Source organism: Musa acuminata, chromosome BXJ2-10 (genome assembly GCF_036884655.1).
Source record: "Musa acuminata AAA Group cultivar baxijiao chromosome BXJ2-10, Cavendish_Baxijiao_AAA, whole genome shotgun sequence".
Classification (NCBI taxonomy): Eukaryota; Viridiplantae; Streptophyta; class Magnoliopsida; order Zingiberales; family Musaceae; genus Musa; species Musa acuminata.
In genome coordinates this window covers 23,329,215-23,356,262 of record NC_088347.1, presented here as the reverse complement: position 1 = coordinate 23,356,262, position 27,048 = coordinate 23,329,215, and the positions used below count along the sequence as shown (strand labels likewise).

The 27,048-nt window shown below is 37.8% G+C and overlaps 3 protein-coding genes and 1 long non-coding RNA gene across 6 annotated transcripts; all 4 read left to right on the top strand.

Moving 5' to 3' along the window:
- Positions 1–1,473: 1,473 nt before the first annotated feature.
- On the top strand, positions 1,474–8,077 carry LOC135582424 (DUF21 domain-containing protein At2g14520-like). Of its 2 annotated transcripts, XM_065130621.1 has the most exons (11): positions 1,474–1,988; positions 2,558–2,634; positions 2,720–2,803; positions 2,875–2,988; positions 3,170–3,256; positions 4,065–4,204; positions 4,296–4,383; positions 5,320–5,393; positions 7,200–7,318; positions 7,492–7,742; positions 7,822–8,077. In XM_065130621.1, the coding sequence occupies exons 1-11, from the start codon at positions 1,811–1,813 to the stop codon at positions 7,861–7,863; spliced, it is 1,254 nt and encodes a 417-aa protein (XP_064986693.1). In that variant the 5' UTR covers positions 1,474–1,810; the 3' UTR covers positions 7,864–8,077. The 2 variants fall into 2 exon arrangements, 1 of the variants encoding a protein (XP_064986693.1); XR_010492132.1 differs by lacking the exon at positions 7,822–8,077 and having other exon boundaries at positions 1,475–1,988; positions 7,211–7,318; positions 7,492–7,630.
- Positions 8,078–13,770: 5,693 nt separating this feature from the next.
- LOC135624551 (probable xyloglucan glycosyltransferase 1) lies at positions 13,771–17,788 on the top strand. The gene is made up of 5 exons (XM_065128282.1): positions 13,771–15,138; positions 15,232–15,540; positions 15,634–15,924; positions 16,019–16,132; positions 16,960–17,788. The coding sequence occupies exons 1-5, from the start codon at positions 14,350–14,352 to the stop codon at positions 17,578–17,580; spliced, it is 2,124 nt and encodes a 707-aa protein (XP_064984354.1). The 5' UTR covers positions 13,771–14,349; the 3' UTR covers positions 17,581–17,788.
- A 2,507-nt stretch (positions 17,789–20,295) lies between these two features.
- LOC135624193 (uncharacterized) lies at positions 20,296–20,911 on the top strand. The gene is made up of 2 exons (XR_010491606.1): positions 20,296–20,436; positions 20,552–20,911. It is a non-coding gene; the product is annotated as an uncharacterized LOC135624193 (long non-coding RNA).
- A 1,743-nt stretch (positions 20,912–22,654) lies between these two features.
- LOC104000404 (pentatricopeptide repeat-containing protein At2g29760, chloroplastic-like) lies at positions 22,655–26,751 on the top strand. Of its 2 annotated transcripts, XM_065131080.1 has the most exons (4): positions 22,655–25,205; positions 25,602–25,692; positions 25,772–25,916; positions 26,395–26,751. In XM_065131080.1, the coding sequence occupies exon 1, from the start codon at positions 23,044–23,046 to the stop codon at positions 25,120–25,122; it is 2,079 nt and encodes a 692-aa protein (XP_064987152.1). In that variant the 5' UTR covers positions 22,655–23,043; the 3' UTR covers positions 25,123–25,205; positions 25,602–25,692; positions 25,772–25,916; positions 26,395–26,751. The 2 variants fall into 2 exon arrangements, with proteins under 2 accessions (XP_064987152.1, XP_064987151.1); XM_065131079.1 differs by lacking the exon at positions 26,395–26,751 and having other exon boundaries at positions 25,772–26,229.
- Positions 26,752–27,048: the final 297 nt, after the last annotated feature.

Sequence of the window (27,048 nt, the reverse complement as noted above, 5' to 3'; positions counted from 1 at the left end):
AAGTGCACTTTTCTTAAGGCTCACATGACAAATCCAAACTACTCATCCTTATTGGCTAACATATTCTTGTGATCTCAGAAGCTCATTAGTTTTATGCTTCCTCCTGCGCTGGTCTTATTCCTCCACATCCTATCATTCATTCATATGGGGATCCTTTAGCCATTATATATGTGAAGCTTTTGGTATGGCTCAGATTGAGTTGTCGAAGGAAGCTTTAAGGAACAAAGCTAAGTTTGTGGTGTATTGTTTCTGTCATCATCATGCATGTAGCGACTAACATCATGCAGATAAAAGGAATCAACAAAGGAGAAACACATGTTTGCATGACAAGTGAAACAATTGGAGTTTGAAATGAAAGTTAAAGACAATATGTTAAGCTTGCTTAGGGATTGCCCTGCCATTAGCACTAAACAGCTAAAACTTCTTCTGCAACCCATCTCCTTCTACAGTTCTCCTAATACAAGCTACAAGTCATCAAGATTGATGATAGTTCATGCAGTGGCAGATATTATATGCAGTTCAAACAAACATACCATATTAGTGGCAGATAACAGTGTTCTAATAATGTTGACAAAATCAAATGAAATGGACAAACCAAGTGCATATGGAAAATTCCCAATTCCATATATACTGTATACTTCAAAAAAAAATTCATCACTGTTCATCCTATACCTGAAGACATGCATTGAATGAATCAACCTAATATCTTACCTTACTTTTGTCTGAATGGGCTTTGTAAAGATGAAGCCTAATCCAAAGTTCCATAAACATTGATGAAATATAAAGGTTTATGAACTGATGATAAATGCTTTCTTTAGAAACCAAATGTGACTATAATATTAATCTAGAAAGATGTAATTCTATAACATTTGCAAAGATATTCACTTAGAATGTATTTTTATTCTTTTAATTTAGCATGGTGTTTAATATGTCCATTAGCAAGTATTTGTGCAATGTTCATTCCTCTCTTTGGCTGGGCTCTTGGAATCCTCCTAATTAACTTATCAAGCCTATAATATAGCTTACACCTGAGAAAGGATGCCAAAATACAAGTAAACATTGAGCCTCTCTTAACAATTTAAATTGTTGAGATAATTGTAGCTCAATCGAAGTATTTCACTATTTTGTACAGCCATATAAATGTTAAGGAAGACATAAATATAATTCTCTATTTAATTGAGACATCCAAACATAAATAAGAAGGTTTGGAAGGGTATATTGGCAAAATTAATGGAGAATCTATCGACAACTTGTGCTGTCCACGTGTCGTGTAAGCAACCCAACAGACATATTTCATGTTTCCACTCTGTTGCTAATTACCCTTTTAATACCAGCCTGTTGAATGGTTTTAAATATTGGGCCCTACTGCTTAATCGGGTCCCACTGGTTAGGACAGGTAGGTAAGACGGGTAGGGGATCGTCCGAAAAGAGAAAGTGCCACTCGTCTTGTCATCTGCTTGGGGAACCAAAGCGCCACCCGTCCCGCTGACGCCACGCCCCGCTCCGCCGGCCACACGACCGCTTGCTTTATCGGTTCGCGAGGCTTGGGCAGTAGCTTTCCGTAATCGATTCCCATTCCTATTCCTCCTCCCACGCTTCCACTTACTTGTCTCGCATCTCGCATCTCGCATCTCGCATCGAAATCCGCTTTCTTCACCCACAAGAAAGGTGGCGGTGGGTCTCATGGTGCAGGTGCTGCAATCTGGAACCTTTTTGCTCATCGTCTCGTGCGTTCTTGTAATCAGATATACATAGAGTTAGAGTTTGGATATCAAGTATAGTAGCAGGAGAAGGAGGTGGTGGAATTTGGATGGCGGCGGAGTACCACTGCTGCGAAGCCAACTTCTTCATCCACATACTCATCATAACGCTGCTGGTGCTCTTCGCCGGCCTCATGTCCGGTCTCACCCTTGGTTTAATGTCGCTCAGCCTCGTCGACCTCGAGGTCCTCGCCAAGTCTGGAACTCCCCAGGATCGCAAGCATGCCGGTACTCTCTGTTTTTGCCGACTATACGTTTTGCTTAATCAGGTATCAAGTTTACTGTAGCTATCAGACTGCCTGACTTAGTATGTTCATTTGATATTCTTCTTTATCAGAGGTGGATCGGCAGTCGTTTCTTATTCGATAGAGTCAGTGTATGTAAATTTTTTGGGGTTTTTGAAGGTTTCGAATAGAAAAGATTGGTTTCGGATGGATGTTTATGAATAGAATTTCTTAGTTTCTCTTAGCATTAGAATTATGGGAGTGAGTGTTGCAACTAAAAGGTCCTACAGTGAATGGATGAGTTGCAATAAACTGTTAATTTTAGTTGTCTGCAAAAGCTCAGCCAATTAATTGAAAGATGAACATTTTGCATTCTTTGTCATCTACTAAATTCTGCTACTAAGCTATTATTGGATTAGGTAGTCTCAGTAGAAATCTATTACTTTCTTCAGGGAAAGATAAACTGTCAGCTCTATAACTCTGCTCCTTAGGCATTATAGAGGCCAAGTACATGTAATTGAGAATATTCAAGTTCTATTTAATAAGACTCAAATTGGTGCACTCTTATGGCAGCAAAGATACTCCCTGTTGTAAAGAGACAGCATTTGTTGCTATGCACACTCCTGATCTGCAATGCTTCCGCCATGGAGGTAAAGATGCGTTTGATTTGTATGTTAAATTTGATGTTTTTGATCTGAGGTCTCGTGTTGAGAGGCTTTGCTTTCCTTTCTTCAGGCTCTCCCTATATTTCTTGACAGTTTGGTTACAGCATGGGGTGCTATCCTGATTTCAGTAACATTGATACTTCTCTTTGGGGAGGTAAGCTTTCAAATATAATATCCTCTATAATATTTGGGATAATTGATTGCCATTGTTGATTGTGTACATAGATCATCCCCCAGTCTGTCTGTTCTCGGTATGGTCTGGCGATCGGAGCAGCAGTTGCCCCAGTTGTTCGTGTACTTGTGTGGATCTGCTTTCCTGTTGCATATCCAATTAGCAAAGTAATGTCCTATGATTTTTTTTACTTTTTTATTACATTTATTACTACATTATCTCTAAGCAGCACAGATCTCTGTAGTTATGATTCTTTGTCCCAGGTCTGCTTGTGGTAGCTTTTCTTTGTATTACAATTGTTTTATTCCATCATGTTTAAATTCTTAAGACTGAATTTTTTTTTTCCAGTTTCTGGACTATTTGTTAGGGAATGGACATGTGGCTCTCTTCCGTAGAGCTGAGCTAAAAACACTTGTTAGTTTGCATGGAAACGAGGTATGTTGTTAAATTATGAAAAAATGCACCACTTATACATGTCGTCATCTAAATTTACAATAACTTTGCCTCTGACTCTTGTTTTCTTTATGTTATATAAATAGTAATTAGTTATCTGTATGAGACATTGAAATGCTTCTCACCTCAAATAAGTTTTTTGGATTCAGTTTGTTGCACTACAATTTCCAAATGCTATCATGAAAAAATTATTTTTTTCCCAAATTTATTTTTAATTGTGTGATCATTTAGCAGAATATCAGATCAATGGTTCAATGGTGTACCCAATGTGACTAAGAACTAAGTCAGGGAAATTATAATATCAATCCAATGATGAATTCACTGTGACCAAGGAGTAACTCAGAAAAATTTTAAGGTCATAGACTCAAAGTTCTCTAAATACACGTAGTAGTGTGTTCAAACAACTTAAACAAAATAGACGGTCAAATTTTATTAGTGCATCGTACTTGGAGTTTATGCAATTTTGACACTACCAACTATGAGCTCCAGGACAACAATCCCAAGGTTCATTAGCTTCACCATGTTTTGTTTTTGCAAATTTGTAAAAGCATTTACCTTGCCAGAAACCAGGAACACACTGATAAGAACCAACAGTACTGATTTCAGTGATTGTAGATTGTTTTCACATTCAGTTGCTTTGCCAAAATACTTCAAGGGAACATGAGGTGTGGCTGAATGTGAAAAAATACATAAAATTTTATTGTAAACTCAGTGTCAATGATTGGCTAATTTGGATACAGAAGCTATTTAAAACTTGTGCTGACTTAACTTCAATACCAACTTCATCCAGGCTGGTAAAGGGGGAGAGTTAACCCGTGATGAAACCACAATCATTGCTGGAGCGCTGGAACTTACGGAGAAGAAGGCTAGAGATGCCATGACCCCTATATCTCAAACTTTTGCAATTGATATCAATGCAAAACTTGATAGGTTCCTTCCTTGCATTGATTACTGTAGAGAATCTAATATCTTTCAGATGTTTTCTGACACTGATATTGTTTATACTTTGATATGTGTGTAGGCATTTAATGAATAAGATTTTGGAGAAGGGGCATAGTAGAGTCCCAGTCTACTATGAAAAACCAACAAATATAATTGGCCTTATCTTGGTAATTTTATTTATTGGCATTTTTCCAAAAAATTAAATGGCCATTTTTTTCGATATGATTAAATTAGCAGCCATAATTCTATTTTTATGATTCTTATTATTAATTTTTCATAATCTTGATTAACTTTGTCCCAACATATGTTTGTTAATTTTTGAAATTAGGTTCTAGTTCATGTATCTTATTTACTTCAAACATTTCAGAAGTCTGCACTTTATGGTCTTTTGATAACTATCTTCTTCGATAAAACATTTTTGTTTGTTTTTGAACTTCAAACATTTCACAAGTCTGCACTTTATGGTCTTTGATAACTATCTTCTTCGACAAAATATTTTTGTTTGTTTTTGAACAAAAGTTGCCAAGATTTGTAGATCATAAAACTGTGATATATCATGTCAGCATATATTAATTTGTTTTCATGGGTAGCTAGAAAATATGTGATTTGACTTGCGACTTAAGATCATAGATGATTGTTTGAGGCTCATTCTATACTTGAAGAGATTGGAAGAGTTCAATGCATGAGTGGTTTGTCTTCTATTATTGTATGAATCATCAAATTTGGAAGTTCTAGTGTTTAACGTATTTCCTCGTGTATGAAGCTTATTTGGAAATAATATTGGAAATTTTCAGTTATATTTGTAGAAATGCACATAAATAAATGACCATATTATAGGTATTTACATGTATATGCATCAAATAGCGTACTCACACGGAACCATATTTGTGTCTTTGGATTGTAGAATAGGTTAGTTATAGATATGGGACAGATAGGTATATTAAGAGCGACAAAATACTTAATTTTGACATAGCCAAATTATCATTTACTTAAAAAACTATAGAACTTCTGGACCAATTTGGCCACCTCTTGTCCACTTGTCATGATACCAAGGATAATTGTTGTTTGTCATATGATTCTCACTTATTTTCATGAATTTTCAGGTAAAGAATTTGTTATCTATACATCCTGATGATGAGGTGCTTGTTAGGAATGTAACAATTAGGAAGATTCCAAGGTATTTGCTAAACTGATTGAGAGTTTTTTTTAAGAAATGTTTTTCGCTTAGCAATGGAAGTTAGTGAATAATGTAATGGAATGTCTTGGTTAATGTTATTTTACAGTTTAGAAATTTTTTAACCTCTTATTAAAGTCTAAACATTTACACAACTTTTCACCATGTTGGTACAAAATTAACAGTGTTGTTTGACTTGCTATTGTGCTCTTAATAAGCAAATTTTGACTAAAGTGATTAGTTGTTGGCATATAGAGGCAAATTAAAGTAATTCAATTTCTTGAAATTGAACAATGGTGACATAGAGAGAAATTGAATTGTTTAGAACTTGGAAGACTAGAAGTATTCATGATGACAAGCTTAGCAAATTATTTATAAAAAAAATTTAAAACATGCTTTACATGGATTCAACGTTGCTGAAGACTTGTCTCCTCGCATTTACATATTGTCCTCATTTTTCATATTCAGAACATATTTTCTCTATCAAATTGGAGATACTAAGTGGGAGGCTCATATATCCTACGCCATCTAAACTATTCAAGAGATGTTTCATTCCCCATTAGAGCCTCCATTCATTTGATAAATAACAAGTTTTTTAAAATTGTATACTATGTGCAATGTTAACTCAATAGTATTCTAGCTCTACTTGCCTTCACCATTCTAAGATGGCATAAAAATTAAGTCTCTTTTTACATGTCAATACTGGGTTACTAGTGGATGGTAGGTTGATTTTTTTCCTCATAAGAATTCTACCTGACTGAGAAGATCCTTCATTTTGAATGTTAGAGAATCTTTCCCCTATCAGGAAGTTTTGCCTTTGATCCTCATTTACCGAAAGTTGCTTCCCTGATTTTATGGCAGATGACCCTTTTGTGGCTTTAAGGTCTAATGGATTTAATGGGTCTTTTACCCTATTTGTATATGATAATCAACTTGTGACCCTTTCAGGCCAAGCTGGTGGACCTACTTCCCATCTCAAGAATAATATATAAAGAGTTCTAACCTTGGTACAAACCAAGGATTCAAATTCAAGTTTATACTAGATATAGATACAGTGTTGGACTGGTAAATTATGTTGGTACATATGGTATATTGTGTGTGATATACTGCTAGAGAAAAATAATAATAAATATGATTAATCTTTTAGCATAGTTTAGTTTGATTGGTGTGTTGTATAGCAGTATATGATTAGACTGGTGTGTATCAGTCAATATGATCATTACCTAGTACTTGAATTCATTGAACAAAAAAATTTTGAACTACCCCACTTACATTCTTGGATTCCATTTTATATAAAAAAAAACATGCTTAAAATATGTAAGAACTCATTTAAGTCAATATAATCCAATTCTAGCAGGGGAATACCAAAGGATTGATAACGAGACTCAATTTTTCCGACTTCTTTCTTCTCATATTTCATCTTTGGGTCATTGTTAACTTTAAGAAGGGTAGATTGATCAAGAATGTGTTTTGAGTTCTAAACTCCTTTATGCAGACTTCAGAAAAAAAATTTTAATTCTGCGACATACTCTGTAAATGTCATTTTGGGTGGTAACTTCAATTTTTATTTTCAGACATTTTCCTGACACTATGCACTACTGTCATGAAAGATAATTTATGCATCTAGTGACACTTCGGTCCTTCTTTTTGTTATCCTACAAGTATGTTATTAAAAGATGCTATTTGTGTTAATATACCCTGTCAATAAATTATTTTGAGAAAGTTTGATTTCACCTTTAACGTATAGTTATTGGTGTGCATGATATATGCACTTTAAATTGCGGAATCACTAACTTTTCTGAACGGTAGGGTTCTTGAAGACATGCCGCTCTATGACATCTTGAATGAATTCCAAAAGGGCCATAGTCATATGGCAGTTGTTGTGAAGCAAGCAAACCCAACAGAGCAACCAAACAGCCATAGAGATGGTAGAGCTCCTTATAGAATCCTTTTAGCTTCAAGAATTCTATCTTATAAGTCAGGATTTTCACGCAATTGTTTACGGCAATGTTTTGATTGTCAATTTGTTGCTCAACTTCAAATTTAATGATTATCCTTTCTTTTTTATCTTGTTTCCGAATTGCATTCCTGGTAAAATAAGACCTGAGGCTGGATATAATTGGCGATAAGCTTAATGAGAAAAGTCCCAAAGGTATTAACCCGATAAGCCGGGCGAAGAGTTATCCTTCAAACTCAAACTCAAGCAGGAGCGGCAGTAGAAGTAGAAAATGGCTCCGTGATTCGACTGCAGACGTTTTGCAGATTGATGACAAACCTTTGGCCAGTGTCAATGAGGAACAAGAAGCCATCGGCATAATCACGATGGAGGATGTCATAGAAGAGCTACTACAGGTACAAATGCAGAATTTATGAATTAGCTTCAGTTTCTTAATTTATGAACTATATTGTTGATGTTTCTTTTTTTTTTCAGGAAGAGATTTTTGATGAGACAGATTATCCAGAAGAACGATAGTAGTGAGAAATCAAGTTATCAATGTTCGAATGAAACATATATGGCTTAAGTACAATTATGGGTACATTCCACAGCAGTTCAACCAGAAAAGATGGGTTTGTTTATGTAGTCTCTAAATAAAATCTATAGTTAATACTGTGTGTATGAATAACTAGACTTCTTGTCTTATTGTATATATGAATAGAGGAAACAAGAATTGTGGTTGCTTGATGAAGTTATTAAGCCAAATGTGTTGCTTGTGTCTGCAATCTGTCTAAATTTATTAGCTTTACATGCCTGGTGGAAAACTACTGATCATGGCATGATCTCTTCCCACAGATTGACTAAAAAGAATAGGCTACAGTGAGAATGTTGCAATGTTCTGTCACAGTGAGTACAAGAAATTGCTACTTGTGTCACTTGATTCCACCTCATATTTAAAGGGATGAACTGCACATGCATTGCTGCTACATAATCTTGAGGACTTGTACTAATACTCTTCCTGGAACAAAGTGACAAATCCAGCTGTGGAGAACATGGCACCCTTCCTTGCTTTGACATATCCTTGAATTGAGGAAGCCACTTCCCTGTGCTGATGACAGTCTCTTCTGGTAAGTCTTGATGTGTTCAAAGGCAAGCATAGTTATTGTCTTACAAATGTCACAAAGAAAGCCAGTACAAAGAACAAGCATTGTGAGGAGCCAATTGACCAAGACAAGAACACCTCATAATCTCACCCTTGTTACAATTAGGGTTCCACCAACTGGTTCATTTTGGCATCCTTAGATCAAGTTCATGAACTAGGTCATCCATCTTGATCTGTTTATGAAAATTATATATTGATTTCATCCTGTTTTTTCAGTCAAATCACACCAATGGCTGGTGCACCAGACATTCAACTTGAATCATTTTTTTCCAAAGCAAAATATAATCATCAACAATGGATGTGATGATGCATATGATCCTTCAAAATTTCTTTTGTAGTGAGGTGTAACATGATCATCAACACCTTCAATGCTCCATCACCATCTTCTATTCAAGAAAGAGTGCCTTGACCACAGACGTCCATCTTGGCTTCCTCCACCACATTGCAGCCTTTGTCCTACAGAGTCAATTGCTGTGGATTTGAATTGGTCCAATACATCACCTCAATCTTAATCAACATCTACCTATGGAAAGAAGACAGAGTCCTATCTCATGTGGCACCTCTTCCCAGAGGCACATGAAGCCTAGACAGACTCTTAATGATAAGGAGTCTTGTGCTTGGAGGATTCCATGAGCTTTTTGGATTACTATCCATTTCATCTCACAAGACACTAACTTGATTTGATGGGATCCACATCCTCCTTGTACCATAACTTTGATGACACTAACTTCATTACATTACAAACGTGACTGAGATTGGACAGTGGATTGCACATATTTCACACCACTCATCTACAATTACATGAATGGGGCCACCTTTCATGTATATATCATACACCAAACTTCAGATTAGAGAGGCAAATGCTAATACTTGGATTTTCCAAATTAATATTACTGAAAGAAAGCATGTTTTTTTGATGTTACAGTAATAAGCTCTCCTGTATGGCTTTATCTGCTGACAATTACTTCACTATACTTTGTGGAATAAAATAGTGCTGCCTTGGAGACAAAAGTAGCCTTCCCAGTGCAGACCAAATGGCCATAGTTTTTTGAGTAGCTGCAGTATGGAGCTCCTGTTCATGTCTTCGTGTGGGTTGAGTGGAACCTTCCTCAAGAAAAGCTGTCAAAAAATATCACAAGCAAGTCACTCAGAGAAATCATGCATGCGAAGACTGCAGCTGTAATGCACTCACGATGATGATAGGACCTTCCTACACCTCCATGCTTCCACTGCAAGCATCATTTGGATCCACCTAACACATGCAGTGATTCCCTTCTGCCATTCAACCTGGTAGGCGTTCCTTCTCTTCTCCCCACTTGTCCTTCTCTGAACAGTCAACAAGGAATATTGCTGGAGTATCTATCAATGCAGGGTTTCAGTCCCAACATTGAGCTGGAAGAAGAATGCAAGAGTATCCATTCATTTGAATACTAATCTGCAATCATATATAGTCAACTAATTAAAAATTAGTGTTTGGTGGCCAAGAGTTTGTAGTATATCTTCCTTCTACAAGATGTCCAAATGTCTTTTGTCAAACAAAATGTTCCTAGTTTTCATCTGAACAACTGTAAATAATAAAATAACTTTAAAGGTTGTAAGTTGACAATAGATACAAGAAGTCATGGGATCAGTAGGCAATCCTATTCATTAAAATGTTGTATTTGATGTTAGGATCATCCTCTTTTGTATTAATTCAAGTCCCATGCAGTTCTCCTATCCCAGAAAAAAAGAAAAAAAGACAAGTGATGCATTAAACAAGCTGAATATGTTGAGGAACAAGCCACAAGTTTGACACCACTTTCACATATTTAACAACAGCTTTTAAACACAATAATTAAGCTTTTGCAGTTCATTATGCAAAGAACACAACAAAACCTATATTATATATTAAAATAGACTTGAAATGTTCCTTAACTTTTGCCAAAGGGAAAACAAAACTTTGACCATTTAAGTATCAGCTGTTGTATAATATACTGGTCTAAAATCTTCCTGCTTGCTTTACACCTGTAATACACTAAGAAGTCTGCATAGATATATGACATTTGCATCCTGCCAAAATTGAGGATTCTGCATTATATGTAATAATCAAAGAGTTGATAGCATTTGGAAGGCTCCTTTGATCAAGAACAAAAATCCTTCAGGGCACTGCACCTTGACATTTGTAATGATGCCACCATATCACTCTGCTACAAGATCAAAATTCCAGACTAGACTACATGCTTACAGCTGCCAAGCTGCAATGCTTTGAAGGATTCAACTCATAGTTCATTGGAACAGGAAGGAACCAACCCTTTCACACAACACATTACATAAAAACAATAGAATATTAAGTGTTGTCACTTTGCTTGCTACATAGAGTTTGGTGTAGTACATGTGTCAGAAGGTTTTCAGCATTTACTGCAGTCCAAAACCTTCTGCCTTATACTTTGAAAAAACATACGGAAGATCGTAGTTAAACAAACAAAAAAAAAGGAGAGGCTAATTATCTGTTGATCATTAAGACTATAATGATTAAGAAGAAAAGAAAATAATGACTAAGAAGTAATATTCTTGCAGTCAGTCAATAATCTTGCATCCATTGGTATATATATATACATACCTGAGGTGAGTACACGGGAAGACAGGTCTGAAGAGTTCAAACTTCAAAACACTCTCGAACGTTGGAAAAAGGGGGCGACTCCATAGCACCTTTCTCCGTGGAGTGGTCGTAAGGAAAGCGAAAGCTCGAAGCAAAATAACATATAATAATGACACCGGCGAATGGCTACCGCCAAAAAAAGGGGCGCAGACAGCAAGACAACGCGGGCACGTCACGGGCCGGGTCCGCGTGGGGCCCCTGATCACGGGCGCCTTGCTTTGCTGACGCTTGTCGCGCGGCAGAGCTCCCGAGGCCGTCCTGTGACGGGCCGATCCGTTACCGCACGACGACGATGTCAGTTGCCGAACGGCAACATGGTAGAATTTCAAATTTACCCTCCGGTCATTTTGTTGCTGTCGACTTGGGGACGACGACAACGCCTGCCTTTATGGACGGCCGAGATCCGATCTGAACACCAAACTCTCGGCTCTCTCATTCCTTCCATAAAAGGATTTTTTATCATCGAAAAAATAAATAAATTGAGATCTGATATAGTTTTCAGTAAAATATAATACATCCTTATTTTTCATTCGGGCTAATTTGATAATCTTATAAACTGTAAGAGGCTTGAATCCAATCGAGATTTAGAGGTTTCATGGGACAGAGGATTTGATTGACAATATGATAAAATTGTGTTAGATAGTATTCCACAAAAAGTTCTTAAATTTATAATAAATTTGAACGATTTTGAAAGAAAAATTAGGGATTAAGATTTTTCTTTTCTTTGATGGTGTGTATCAAAAAAAAAAATTATTTTATAATGTACGAAGATGATCATCGAAATAAAATCATTATTAATATCAAAAATAATTACATAGATTATTCAATTATTATAAAGTTATGATATTATGCATCAAACAGTCAGTATTATAGTATTATGGTTGTGGATGAAGATTATTTATTATTGTCTAGATCGACTAAACTCGAGTTAGGTATCTTTGTTGGCATCGAATGATCATCGTCACGAATCATAAACCTAATTGATGTATATCAATCGAGTGGATATGATGTCGCATCGAGATAAGATTTTTAATTTCACAAATCAAATTATTTGGCATCCAAAGTTCTACTGATCTAATGAGAATTTTGATAAGGTCATTTAGTCCCACATTAATTGAGGAGAATGAGAACCAAGGGCTCATAAGTCCGTCGGACCTTTCTTATTTTTATAGGAGTTTTTTAGAGCTCACATACTTTGAATGGATAAAACCAATATCCAAGTATGCCCATCGTCCAAAACAAAAAATTTCTCACGAACCTACCGGCACCGATAATCATTAGACATCGGTAGAGTCATGAATAATCAATTTGCCATCATCATCCAAAAAAAATAAGTACCTTTACATATATTTCCTTCTAAAGTTTTGGAAATAGCATATTTGCTCCTTTTAAGATTTAATATCCACCAAATGTTATTTTCATTGAAAACTTGAATATAAAAGAATAAAACAAAAATTACTTATTTTAAGGATGAGTAATATTTCTACAAGGAGTTAATAATATTTGCAGTTTCAACTTTGTGATGCTAATTGACGGTTGACGAAAATTAATGACCGTGACATTTATGCAACTTTGACTTCTATAGGACTTTGGAGGCAAATATATGCAAATTTACCCAAAATAATAAATTATTATCACACAAGTGTCTTACGGTAATCTCACTAAAAAAAGAAAGCAATCTATAGTGGCCGAATTATTTAGGATCAATTAATTTTTTTGTTTATCGACACAAGAAATGTCGAGACTTATTTTGACGTTGAAAGTGTTTTTTAAGTTCGTATATTACCATCCAAGTATAATGAAAATGTATTATGCCGGAATTATGCGTATGTGACATGATACCATAGGTAAGAAGTTCTTATGGGGTAATTATATATTAGGTTTTAGTTTGACCTTTTTTACATTTTGATCATTAGATTTAAAATTTTATATTAAAATTTATATAATTATAAAATAAAATTATTTAATTTTATTTATCCCAACGTTGATGATTTTATCGACGAAAGATACAATACGTGACAACATGTAAATGAATGACGCGTAAATAATAGACAAAAAGATAAGTAATGATCGTTGACAACGATACGATGGTTAATCCTGTCGATATTTATTTGAACATCGACGATGATAAAAAAGAGCCATCTATATTTACATAAATATCGAAGGAGAAAAAGGAAGCAGGTGAAAATGTGATGTTATTTATGCACGTATTATTATATCTTTCATTGATAATATCGACGATTTAGGATAAATAAGATTAAATATTTCACTTTGATATTTCAATATAAATTTTTTAAACTTAAGAAGTATAATGCTAATGAGATGTGTATCTTTTTCGATAAAATCGATGATATTAAGGTAAATAAGATTAAATATTTTATTTTTATAACTAAATAAAAATTTTAAATATAAAAAATTAACATATTAAAAGATCTAACTAAAAGAGGAATATGTAATTAGTCAAGACTTTACGGTGCATTTAGGAGTTGTTTGCTATATTGTTTGTCGAAGAAATCAACGGTCAAAAAAACGGAATCGCGCCTTCAATTACTTCACATGTTCATCGGGGTGTCTTTTTCACATAATAAATTTTCCTTTTAATTTCTCGTTAGTTTCTTAGCATACTTTGAGCTGCGCTGGAGAGAAAGAATCCATCTTTATTGGAATAAGGGAAACCAATAAAGAAAGAGGAGGAGGAGGAGGCCGAGGAGGAGGACCACCGTTTGATCGCGTCCGAGTCGCATCTCCAGCTGTAACCCCGCTTTCCTCCAACACCATCGAACGCGTTAAACGCCACCCCACCCACCTCCGCCGCGGCTTCGTACTCCATCGCGGTAATCTTATCCAAGAGTTAAAGATCCCATTTTTGTGCCTCTGTTTTCTTCCTGTCTCAGATCGGTGGGGTAAGTGATGAGCTGTTTTTGATCGGATTTGTCGTCGTGCCCTTTTTATTGCGGGAGGGGAGAGGAGAGCGGCGGCGGCGGCAGCAGCAGCAGCTCGTCTCAGAACGATGGGGAGATAGAGAGTCCGACGGAGCGTGTCTTCTTCTTGTGAAGATTTCGCCTTTTTTGGGTCTCTCCCGCCGGGCGAAGACGCATTGCGTTGTCAAGCTTCGGTTTTGATCTTTAGTCTGTGAAGAGACAGAGGTCTCGGCATCAGATTTGTGGGAAAGGTGGGATCTTGGTCGGGTCCAGGTGTGGTTTGTTCTTGCGAGGAGGAGGCAATGGCGCCGTCGTTCGACTGGTGGGGGAAGGATGCCCACCGCGGGACGTCGGTGATCGTGAAGATGGAGAACCCCAACTGGTCCATCTCGGAGATCTCCTCCCCCGACGATGACGAGGAGTACGGCGTCGGCGGTGGCGGCGGCCAGGGAGAGTTTTCCGGAGGCGGTGCGAGAAAGGGCGGCCGAGGGAAGAACGCGAAGCAGATCACGTGGGTGCTCCTCCTCAAAGCCCACCGTGCCGCCGGGTGCCTCACCTCCCTCGCCTCCGCCGCCGTCGGCCTCGCGTCCGCAGTCCGCCGGCGCGTGGCCTCCGGGCGGACCGACTCCGACGCCGCCTCTTCGCCGCCTGAGGAGAGCCCCGTCTTGCGCACCCGGTTCTACTCCTGCATCAAGGTCTTTCTCTGGCTCTCGCTCCTTCTCCTGGGATTCGAGGTCGCCGCCTACGCGAAAGGTTGGCATTTGGGCGCCGCCGAGCTGCAGCGCCTGGTGCTGCTGCCTTCTTCCTTCGGCATCCGGGGGCTCTTCGAGTCGCTGTACTCCGACTGGGTACGAATCCGGGCGGAGTACATCGCGCCGCTGCTCCAGTTCCTCGCCGACGCCTGCGTCATCCTCTTCCTCATTCAAAGCGCCGACCGCCTCATCCTCTGCCTCGGTTGCTTCTGGATCCGCTACAAGAACATCAAACCCGTTCCGAAGCAAGCCATTGGATCCGAGTCCAAGGACCCCGAGTCCGGCGGCGAGGATTTCCCGATGGTGTTAGTCCAGATTCCCATGTGCAACGAGAAAGAGGTGAGCTCGGCAAAGGTTTTTGACGTCACGAATCGGATTCCACGACTTTTCATGGCTAAAGCTATAGTCTTCTTTGCTTTTGGCATGTCGCAGGTGTACCAGCAATCGATCGCCGCAGTGTGTAATTTGGATTGGCCGAGATCCAACATCCTAGTTCAGGTGTTGGACGATTCCGACGATGCCACGACGCAGGCATTGATCAAGGAGGAAGTTGAGAAATGGCAGCAGAATGGCGCCCACATTTTGTACCGGCACCGGGTGATCCGACAAGGTTACAAGGCTGGAAATCTCAAGTCGGCCATGAATTGCAGCTACGTGAAGGATTATGAGTTCGTGGCCATCTTCGATGCCGATTTCCAGCCAGCCCCGGACTTCTTGAAGCGGACCATTCCTCATTTCAAGGTCGGCTTCAAGAACCAATCTGAACAACATCCTTAAGCGTGCATAATGCTGAAGTATATGTAACTCATGGCTTTTGCCTGTTGGGACTTGCAGAACAACGAGGAGCTTGGTTTGGTGCAGGCGAGATGGTCTTTTGTAAACAAGGATGAGAACTTGCTGACCCGGCTGCAGAACATAAATCTGTGCTTCCACTTTGAGGTGGAGCAGCAGGTGAATGGAGTATTCCTCAACTTCTTCGGGTTTAATGGGACGGCTGGAGTTTGGAGGATCAAAGCACTGGAGGATGCAGGAGGGTGGCTGGAGAGAACGACGGTGGAGGATATGGACATTGCTGTCAGAGCTCATTTACAAGGATGGAAGTTCATCTACCTCAATGATGTGGAGGTACTGTATCTTTAGGATTTCTCAACACTGAAGAAGAATTCAGGACCGAATCAAGTCTATGAATGCTTACTTATTCTGAATCTTCTACTTGCAGTGCCAATGTGAACTGCCGGAGTCATACGAGGCTTACAGGAAGCAGCAACATCGATGGCATTCTGGCCCGATGCAGTTATTTAGACTCTGCTTGCCAGACATTATACGATCCAAGGTATAATTCACCGAGTTCACTATTTCAAGTACACTACGATATGAAGCAACATTTTTAATGCCTTCTTTACTAAATATAACCTTCTTAGTTGAAGTTCTCCCAAAAAAAGATGAAAGTATCCGAATTTCTGTGTCATTGATACACATCAAAATCACAGAAAAGACATGCCCGACAAAGCAAAACCATAAAATTGTGTGGCTTTAAATTGGCTATGTTTCCAATTAAGAAGTTGTTCGATTCCTGCCATCTTGAGAAGCAAACTATGCTCAATTCAATAGATATACTCATGCCTTTTATGTCACATTGAGATAGTATTTTCACAGGAATAGATAAAATTGAACTTGGGTATTGGGATTAATATTTGAATCCTGTATCTTGAAGAATTTGAAATGATATCAGAAGAATGTAACTCTTTTTTGTTTCCCTTTTTTCAGTACGTTAGCGTACTATACATCTGATACTATCCTTGTCTCCTGTGAGTTTTTATTCATATTGCCATGTTTCTTTGGTTCAACATATCCCGAACTTGGGTATGGAGGTTGACCTTGCATTGCTGTAACCATTTTGTAGAGGATATATTTCTGCAGTCTGATAGTTTCAATGCTTTGATTTTGTTCCCTTGTTTTAGTTGTTCTTTCTTGATGATTCAAGTCAACCATTGTTACCAATTTTCGTCGGTCTATGTATTACTGAATTCTGAACCCTGAAACAACCAATTTTGTTGAAATTTCAATCTTTTTTTGGGTTCATACTGAATGTTTTTTCTCCCTGAAATGATCTGTTAAGGAAATTCCTTATGCCGACAACCTATTTAATCTATGTTGCAGATTGGATTCTGGAAGAAGTCAAACTTGATATTTCTGTTCTTCCTCCTGCGGAAACTAATATTGCCTTTCTACTCCTTCACCTTGTTCTGCATCATCCTTCCCATGACAATGTTTGTCCCAGAAGCAGAGCTCCCCGCATGGATAGTCTGCTACATCCCCGCCACCATGTCCTTCCTCAACATCCTGCCTGCACCAAGATCCTTCCCTTTCATTGTCCCATATCTCCTCTTTGAGAACACCATGTCCGTGACCAAGTTCAATGCCATGATCTCGGGCCTGTTCCAGCTCGGAAGCGCCTACGAATGGGTCGTCACCAAGAAATCAGGCCGGTCCTCCGAGGGTGATCTATATTCTTTAGTCGAGAAAGAGCCTCAGCAGCAAAGAGGGGCCTCAGCACCAGACCTTGAAGCTGTTGCGGAACTAGAGCCCCAGCCTAAGAAGAAGTCGAAGAAGAAGCACAACAGGATCTATCGGAAGGAGCTTGCACTTGCATTCCTTCTGTTGACAGCTTCGGCACGGAGCTTGCTGTCGGCCCAGGGCATACATTTCTACTTCCTCCTCTTCCAGGGCATCTCATTCCTCTTGGTGGGTCTCGACCTGATCGGCGAGCAGATTGAGTAAAAGAATCAGAGTAATCCACGGTGATGTTCATCATGAGGGCTGAGCAGTGGTATCACATAATCTTAGTAAAGGATTTGATGTAAAATTTCCTCACTGTGGAGGTGTAGATAGTCCCACTTGTAGCCTGTAAGATTTCATTCTTTCAGGTCTTATTCTTTTGTAAGATTTTTTCTTTTTTGGTTCAAATTAAATTTCACTTACAGTTCAACATGCTTGAATGCTTTTATTACCTAAGAGAATTTATATTCTTGTTCTATTATAGATTCAATGGTAGAGATATTGCTACAAAATGTATTTCTTATAGTAATGTCAGTGAAGTCAATTAACATACTTGAGTCAACAGAACAAGAGGTTTTGAAGAGGCTTATGGTATGAAAGAGCATAGGGAAATTGGAATATCAGTATGCCATCAAGATGAATCCAACTTAACTTATCATGCAAAAAAAAAAAAAAAAAAAAACAATTCTGAGGCAACAAAATAAATAATCATACAAAGGAAAAATGTGTCTGGCCAAGACACTGATCTATCTAAGCTTTGAGCATCATCAATGAACAAGAGAATGGCTGTTCTTTATCCCCCAACTTTTCTTATGTCTATGTTCATCATAACCACAACACAAACTATGATTATTTTGGTCAACTTGAAACAGCAACTGAAAAAAAGTGAAAAGAAAGCAAATATCAATGAATGTTAAGACCTTCATTCCATGATCTTTCAGTGCAATTTGATGGATACAAAATGCTTCTAATAGAACAAATCAAGTATTTGCCCACCTCCTAAAACAACAAAGAAGCACATGAATCTGTCACTGGCAATGAACTAATACAGGAGGGAAACCAAGGGATCAAGTTATCAACAGTGACATGGTTGTGATGCTTTAGATGATAAAGCTTGAATACATTTCTTTTGACTAAAACTTGATCAAGTTCAAAGAGTGAATAACGAGCACAAAATATTGTGCAATGGATTCTACATATTGTCAAAGTCGAATAGGTCTTAAAATTGAGATGCTATTGTGATGTTACGATCTATTTTGATGAGATAATTAATCGAAATCCAAATTATACTTACGACTTGACATTCTTATCGAACTTTGATTAATTTAATTTATTTTTAAATTTTATTATGAAATTAAAGCAGATATATACATAATAAAATTTCTATCTGGAAATCTAAATCAATTTCCATTGTTCTTGCTGCCAACCCAACTGAATCCAATAGCCCAAGCCATGGAAACCTTGGAGGCACAAAACCCTAATAAGAAACCTATGTGGCAATGCCAAATTAAATTAAATTTAATGTGAGGAAAAATTATATATATTTTCTCTATCCACATGATCACAAAAAGAAAAACCTTAAATTTAAAGTATGCGTGACCTCAGGAGGACGGAAGCTAATTAGACAAAATGTCATATTCATCGGACACTGTCATTGTCATTATCGTCATGGTGGGAGAAGAGTTAATGAAGCACAACGCATGGGATTCAATGCCAACACTGCATTCGCACGGTGCCGAGCATTGCAGCGTGGGGTTGGTCGTTCAGATCATATCGAATTCACAATAAATTGGATCAAAATTAATTTACCAATGATTTAATTTTAAAAATTATAAATAAATTTGATTGAAGGTATTATTTTTTATTTAGTTAATCAATTTAAATTGAATTAATTTTAATTCGAAAGATATCAATCGATTCAGGTTGATTAATCAAATCAACATAAATATCTAATTTTATTAATAATATAAGTTTAATTTCATAAATATTATTGTGTCATTTAATCGGATCATTTAATTAAATTGATTTATTTAAAAATATATATATATTTAAAAATTTAAAATTATAATCTAGTTAATAAATATAATTAATTGATTTTGAGTCGATTCGATTAGATAATCCGAATTGATTCCGGTTTAAATAAACAAAATAGTTTGAGTTGATTCAGCCCTTAATGATTTGATTCGAATTGATTTGAACTTATAAATCTCATCACTCACAAAAATAAAAGATTGATTTTGGCATCCTATCAAGATCAATACTTGGGAATTAGGTTCACATATGGTTCGATCGAACACGGGCCAATCAAATCAAGATGGGGCCAATGATCACGTGAAGTAAGCAGCCAACCACATGAGACGTTGTTCCTGATAATTAAGTCACTTGATGTCCTACTATGTACCCAAAATAGACGGCTGTGATTGCTACCGATCTCAAGACTGTGTATGACACAAGCATCCCGATTTAATGATTTGGACCCATTATCTTCTTGGTTGAATCCAATTAATTTTGGTCGGTGATGAAGTTATGATCCAAATTATGAAATCTTTTATTAAGATATTATAGTGACATGATGTTATTTTTTATTATTGTCATTACTATGTGTATATATAATGATGAGATGATAAATGTTGGAGTGATGAAAACAAATGTAGAATGATATATTGTAAATATCGTAATGCTGGATTTGTACTCTTTGTATAAGCATTGATGAATGTAATCTCGTCTACGGCTGAAACAATCCAACACAGCCGCCAAAAAGCACCAACTTCAGATTGCAATCACAATGAAAGAATTCTATAATCATATAATTTATTGCTCTGAAAAAGAAAAAAAAAAACATATATTAAAAGAATCTCACCATACTATTTAAACACCCTCAGCCCATCCATTCCTCACCAATTCTCCCAGTCTCTTCTCTTCTCTCTCTCTCTCTTCCTCCTTTCTCAGATTCTTCTGAAGTGAAACATGTCCAAGGAGGCCACCTTTGCGTTCATTTCTTTCCTTCTCTTTGCATCTTTTCTAGCCCATGCAGGAGGCAGGCCAGTGCCGGTGGATCCAAAAGAGACCAGTCTTCAGGTACTTATCAGGACTGTCTCTGCTTCGATTTCAGCTGTTTTTGTAGAGAAATAAAGAGAGGAGGAGAAGTATAGTTCGATTTGACATCTTCTTCTTTCTTTTGTTGTTAGTGCAGGGTGTTGAGAAGGAGATGGCTGAGAGAGTGGAAGAATGCGTGGGAGTTGGGGAGGATGAATGCTTGATGAGGAGGACCCTGGTTGCACACACTGACTACATCTACACCCAGGAGCACCATTAAGATGGGTGGTTTAGTTCTTTGGCCTGTGGATTGTCTGCCACAAGGATTTCATCTATTATTGTGCTTAAGCTGGAATTGATAATATTTGGGTTTTTAGATTCTAAAGTTTTAGGAAACCTAAGAGAGAGAGAGAGAGAGATAGAGTCATCATATGCATGCCATGTAAAACTACTTGGATTCTATGTCTATGTACTTCAGTGTTTATGAAATCCAACCTTAGAGAAGCTGTTTAATATACATGTAGTGAATATTGATCTTCATGTTCATCAGAAGAACACAATTGGAAGTAGAAATCTTCTTTTCCATCATACAAGTGCATGTATCAAGTTGATTCTGGTTGAAGCTCAAGTTGCTCATGGTATCACCACAAGATGATCTCAATCCAAGTTGTTTGGTCAAAGAAATTTGTCACAAAAGAGAACCTGTTAACTTCATGCCCTCATGTCCACCACCTCATGCAGCAGAGAAGAAGTTAGCTTCATGCCCTTCCATGAGATAATATTTAGCTGATGTAATGCTTGTTATTATATCATAATTAGTTGCTCCATCATCCTAAAGAAGGTTAAACTACTGCAATATAAGCATTTTTATTTCATATCTTGTAATTCCAGTTAGGTGATCAAAGTATATAGTTTGACACACTGCATTTTCTTCTTACAGTTGATGATGATATGTTAACTCATCATAAAGTATTCCAGAATGGATTGTTGCTTCCTTATTCTTCATTATTGCCTGTGACTGTGTGAGCCACTTCATGGAGATAACATGATACTGACTTGGTGATGTTCTGTGAACATATAGTGCTTCCATTGATGAGATTCCTTTTCTCTGTAGTCATGTGATCCTTCTTTGGCAGACATGAAGGCTATTCGATTGTGACCTGGATGGAGTTGGGTACTCCCAACCCTGTGAACTTGTACAGCTTCTTCCGTTCATCAATTCTTTTATCTGCAGTCATGTGATCTTTCTTTGGAAGACCTTCTGATGATTGTACTGCTGTCACCAATTCACATCATGTAGTCAATATCATCCTTCAAAAGTTTACCTGAATCTTTTCTTCATAAACATTCTTCCCATTCCTAGATGTAATGTCATTTTTTATCTGATTTATATTTTTTTAGGTGGTGAATGTCGATCCTGACATCAGAATCTTACAGTGATTTGATGATGAAGTCTTTCTTAGTCGAGTTAGCTAGCACCTAAACTCTCATGATTAGCGATGACTATCATCATCATCGTTCTCATTATTATTATCATCGTCTAATTAATTTATTTTATTTATGCTAATTTTAATCAGATCTATTCAACCTCGGATCACTGCATTTCTAACACAATTCCTTGGAAGTATATTTAGCTGCGAAGATGCATTCTCAGTGTCCAGCCTGCTTAGATTTTGCTGCAAAATTGATGAGGTGATCTATTTATATCTTGTCACAACATGAGTTAAAAGATGTAAGCTAACAAAGGTTCAAAATGTGGGATATTATCTATGTATTCCGATACCATTTGGCAGCATATAACATTAGGTGACGATTGGTATGAATGTTGACCAATAAAACAAAAGCGTTATTCTTGATACCAACTTAAGCGTATGGAGAGGGACTCGAAGGAGTGACATACACATACTATCATCATCATCATTATCTTTAAATTATGAGGTTTTATTTTTTTTACGAAAGACAACAAGCATGCTAGTCAAAATCTTTATCAATCACATTATTTAATATCCTCAAAATTTTAATATTTAATAAATAAATTTGAGATATCATCATCATATCAATATTTTAGACATAAAAATTTATTAGACAAAATGATAAAAAGATTGAGTTATATTTTTCTCATGTAGAAAATAAAAGTCATATACCTAAATACCACTGCTTTGAATATATAAATAACACAACCATAAAGAGCAAAAAAAAAAAAAATCTATAATGGATCATAAAATTGAATTAGTCAATTATCAAACTAAATGGTTAAAGCTCCTAAATTATTTAATCGAATCAAAAGAAAATTAAGCAAATATTAAGTGTCATGTCACATTAAATTAGAGAGGAGGAGAGATTTTAAGGTTTTTTTCTCCTCCAATTTCAAACAATTACTCAAAATAATAATTAAGAGTCATTTCTTGGACGTAGCGCGGCTTCGACTCCGCCCTCTCACTTCTCCTCCTCTCCGTTCGCTCCCTTGACCACCTCCTCCTCCGCATGCCTTCGACTCCGCGCTCCCTTCTTTAACTTTCCCATCCGAGCTCACCTTTCTATCCTCCTTTTCTTCCTCCGTAGTCCCTGAGTAGATTTATGACATTTGGACAATCCACGAACTGCCAATTCTTTTAGATCCTCCACAGGAGGATTCATCCCAAAGATTACATGGTTCATAAGTTGCCAGTTGTGGATCTCCCACCCAATGTTACCCTCAGGTTCCTGAGGTCCTACCTCAGCTCTGGCCAACTGGAACGTGCCCGAGACCTGTTCGACAGAATTCCACACCCTGATTTGCGCTCGTTGACCATCTTGATCTCTGCTTTCACAAAGAATAATCTTCCCAAAGAATCCATAAGGTTCTATCGGAGGCTTCGGGAAAACAAGGGCCTCGAGCCTGATCGTTTGGTTCTGCTTTCTGTGGCCAAGGCATGCGCCAATTCTTCGGATCTTGTTGAAGCCAAAAGGGTGCATGAGGAGGCTGTCAAGTTTGGATTTTCCTCGGACCTTCTCCTGGGTAATGCACTGATCGACATGTATGGGAAATGTGGATTTCATGACGGGGCTAGGAGAGTGTTCGATGACTTGCCGCAAAAGGATGTGGTCTCCTGGACTTCTCTCATTTCGGCTTGCATGAGTTGCAGGATGCCGGTAGAAGCATTGCAAGTCTTTAGTGATATGTTGCATCTTGGAGTAAAACCAAATTCAGTCACTCTGTCAACTGTCCTTCGTGTCTGCTCGGAGTCAAAGGCATTGGATGTTGGAAGACAAATTCACTGTCAAGCACTTAGAAGGGCACTCGAGGATGATGTATATCTAGGTAGTGGACTAGTGGATGTGTATGCTAGTTGCTCAAGTATCAGGCAAGCCAGGATTGTTTTTGATACAATTCCATACAAAGATACCGTGTCTTGGATTGTGATGTTAGCTGCTTATTTCGTCGATGGGGAATGCGAAGAGGCTCTGAAGCTATTTGAGCTAATGAGATCTGGAGGGGTTGCTTTGACCTCTGCTTCATGGAATTGCATGATCAGTGGACTTGCACAAAATGGAAGGCCAGAAGAAGCATTCAGAATGTTGGGTCAAATGCAACAGTTGGGGTTCAAGCCTAACCATATCACAGTGGTTAGTGCACTGCCAGCTTGCTCCTACATTGAGAGTTTAAGAAGAGGGAGAGAGATTCATGGATACATTTTCAGGCACCGGATTTTGGAGGGTATGGTGCCCTTGACAGCTCTAGTTCTAATGTACGCCAAGTGTGGGGACTTGGATAAGGCCAGAGAGGCCTTCAACCAGATGCCCAGGAAGGATACAGTTGCATGGAACACAATGATTTTGGCAAATTCGATGCATGGATGCGGTGAGGATGCATTAGCAGTATTCCACCAAATGCTAGAATGTGGTGTCAAACCTAATTCGGTCACATTTACGGTGGTTTTGACTGGTTGCAGCCATTCACAGCTTGTTGATGTGGGCAAGTCGATCTTTAATTCAATGAGCACACAACATGGTCTTCAACCTGATGCTGATCATCATGCCTGCATGACTGATGTCCTCTGCCGTGCTGGTCATCTTGAGGAGGCATATGGATTCATTCAAAGCATGCCCATGCAGCCAACGGTGGGCGCATGGGGCGCATTGCTTGCATCATGTAGAGTGTATAAGAATGTGGATTTAGCAAAGATTGCAGCAGCACATCTTTTTGAAATTGAACCAGAGAACCCTGGGAACTATGTGTTGCTATCAAACATACTAGTTGCCGCCAAGCTGTGGGACGATGCTTCTAGCATCAGAATGTTGATGAGGGACAAGATGAGGGATAGAGGCGTTACAAAAGTACCTGGATGCAGCTGGGTTCAGATAAGGAACAAGGTTTACACATTTGTTAAAGGTGACGATAGGAACGCTCTGCGAGACGAGATATATGGTTTTCTGAAAGAGATAAGGGAGAAGATGCGGCTGGAGGGTTATCTTCCCGACACTGATTACGTTTTACAGGATGTAAACAAAGAGGAAAAGGAAGAATTGTTGTGCAGTCACAGCGAAAAACTTGCGGTTGCATTTGGCATTCTTAACTTGAAAGGAGAATCAGTCATTCGGGTGTTCAAGAACTTGAGAATCTGTGGAGATTGTCACAGTACCATCAAGTTCATGGCCAAGATAATTGGGGTGCAGATAATTGTCAGAGACAATGTGAGGTTTCACCATTTCAGGTATGGTTCTTGTTCGTGTCGGGATCTGTGGTGATCTATTGAATTGCTTCATCTGTGATGATCTCTGAGGTTGAGGAGTTTAACCAAGAGTTTAGCTGAGGCAACTGTGGATTTAAGGTATAACCTTTTAATATTACCAGTATAAGGTAGTTCATTTGTTTCAAATATTGTCAAGTGCTTGCATGCACATGCTTATACGAGTTGCCATTGACGTTACATATCAACAAGCATTATCGTAACAGAAATAGATTTGTGTTAGATACAACAAGCTCTTATTCCAAATTTTTGTGATTGAATTAGGACATTCATACGTGTGTAGCCTGCTCATGAACATGAGAAGACTCAAACCCATAGAATTTGTTTGGAGACCACACACACACACACACACACACACAAGCTTTTCTATACTTCTATCAAAAGCTTTTCTATGTAGGAAACTTCTTTTGTAGATGCAGCCTTGAGTTTCATGTGAGACATTCGTTTCCACAGTCACTAACTTTTAATATTTTGCAGGACGGTTCGGTCTGCCATCCTTACTCCTGAGAATGCTGAACTAACTAGGCAATCTATTTTCACCCTCATATTTACTCTGAAGAACATTGAGGTGAGGCATCTATGTACTCTATTTGAAATCTTGTTTCTTAACAAAAAAACTCTTTAAGAAGTACTACATGTCCTTTCAGAGTATTACCTCAGACATCTCGGGCTTCACAGGCGATGTGGCTACAAGGGGAAATTTGAAGATGCTAATTAAGTCCCTTAGCAGACTTTTATGATTGTGTTGGAGCCAGGCTTTTGCCAGCTTGTCTCTGGAACTTTTAACCACAGGTATGCTTGAAGGACTTGAGCATGGAAAACAGTATACTGACTCTATCTTGAGAACCAGTATCTCAAATTTGTCATGTGAAGAGATGCATCAGATGCTGCAATTTGCTGCTGAGGAATGAAGTTTTGGTGGACTAAATATCATCACTTTCTTGCTCTCATAACCATCTTTTTTTTCATGTTGTTTCATCAATTATTACAAAATGAGATGAATTCAAAAAGCAGGAATCGACTGATTGCTTTTGAGTTTTAATTTTATTCTGTATTTCCAATATTTTGGATGTATTCATGAAGAGAAGATGATCATCGTGTTGTAGATCTTTGTTTCCATACTGGAATCAGCACTCCTTCACTCTCCATCCATCAGCAGTTGGCTTCTCAAGATGTGGAATCAATATAATTTCAGTAATTTGGGTCTGGATCGTCAAATTTATCCCAGCTCAAACCGTAATTATCTTTTTGTTGCTCTTTATGGTTACAGGGAGTTCAACAAGTGCTGTGCCAAAGCTGCGCAAGAGCTGCTGGAACTGATAGATCTTAAACCTGACACACAAAGAGATCGAATACTTCAAAGATGGAACCTGCTTCATCAATCTTTGCCCTTGGTGTTGGCCTGTGACCAAGATTCCCGGCAGAAATGGTAAGCAACATAGTTTCTTTTGATGTGTATTTGTAAATGAGTATGTTTTCAGGTGTCCATTATGGTTCTTAGCTAGCGAGATTATAAAAACGTAGTTGTCGGACTTTGAGCTCTCCTTAGTTCAAATGTCATGAACTCCATTAGAAGAAGCAAATATAATTCTTAAGATGGTGATTTATTCTGATACATAACAAAGTTTGGACTCTTCTGTTGTACAAATGATCACCATACACATCGTAAAAATTATCTGCAGTATGATACGCATTGATGACATGTAGCAAGACATATAAATTGAACTTTAAGAAATGAGTTTTTTGCAGGGCAAAAATTAAGATATAAATTTTGGCCCTATAGGCTATTTGGTTGCTCAAGTGGACTACCAATATATATATATATATATATATATATATATATATATATATATATATATATATATATAGAACACTAAATATGGTGATTTTTGATAGACTTTATTCATAAGGGACCATTCAATGA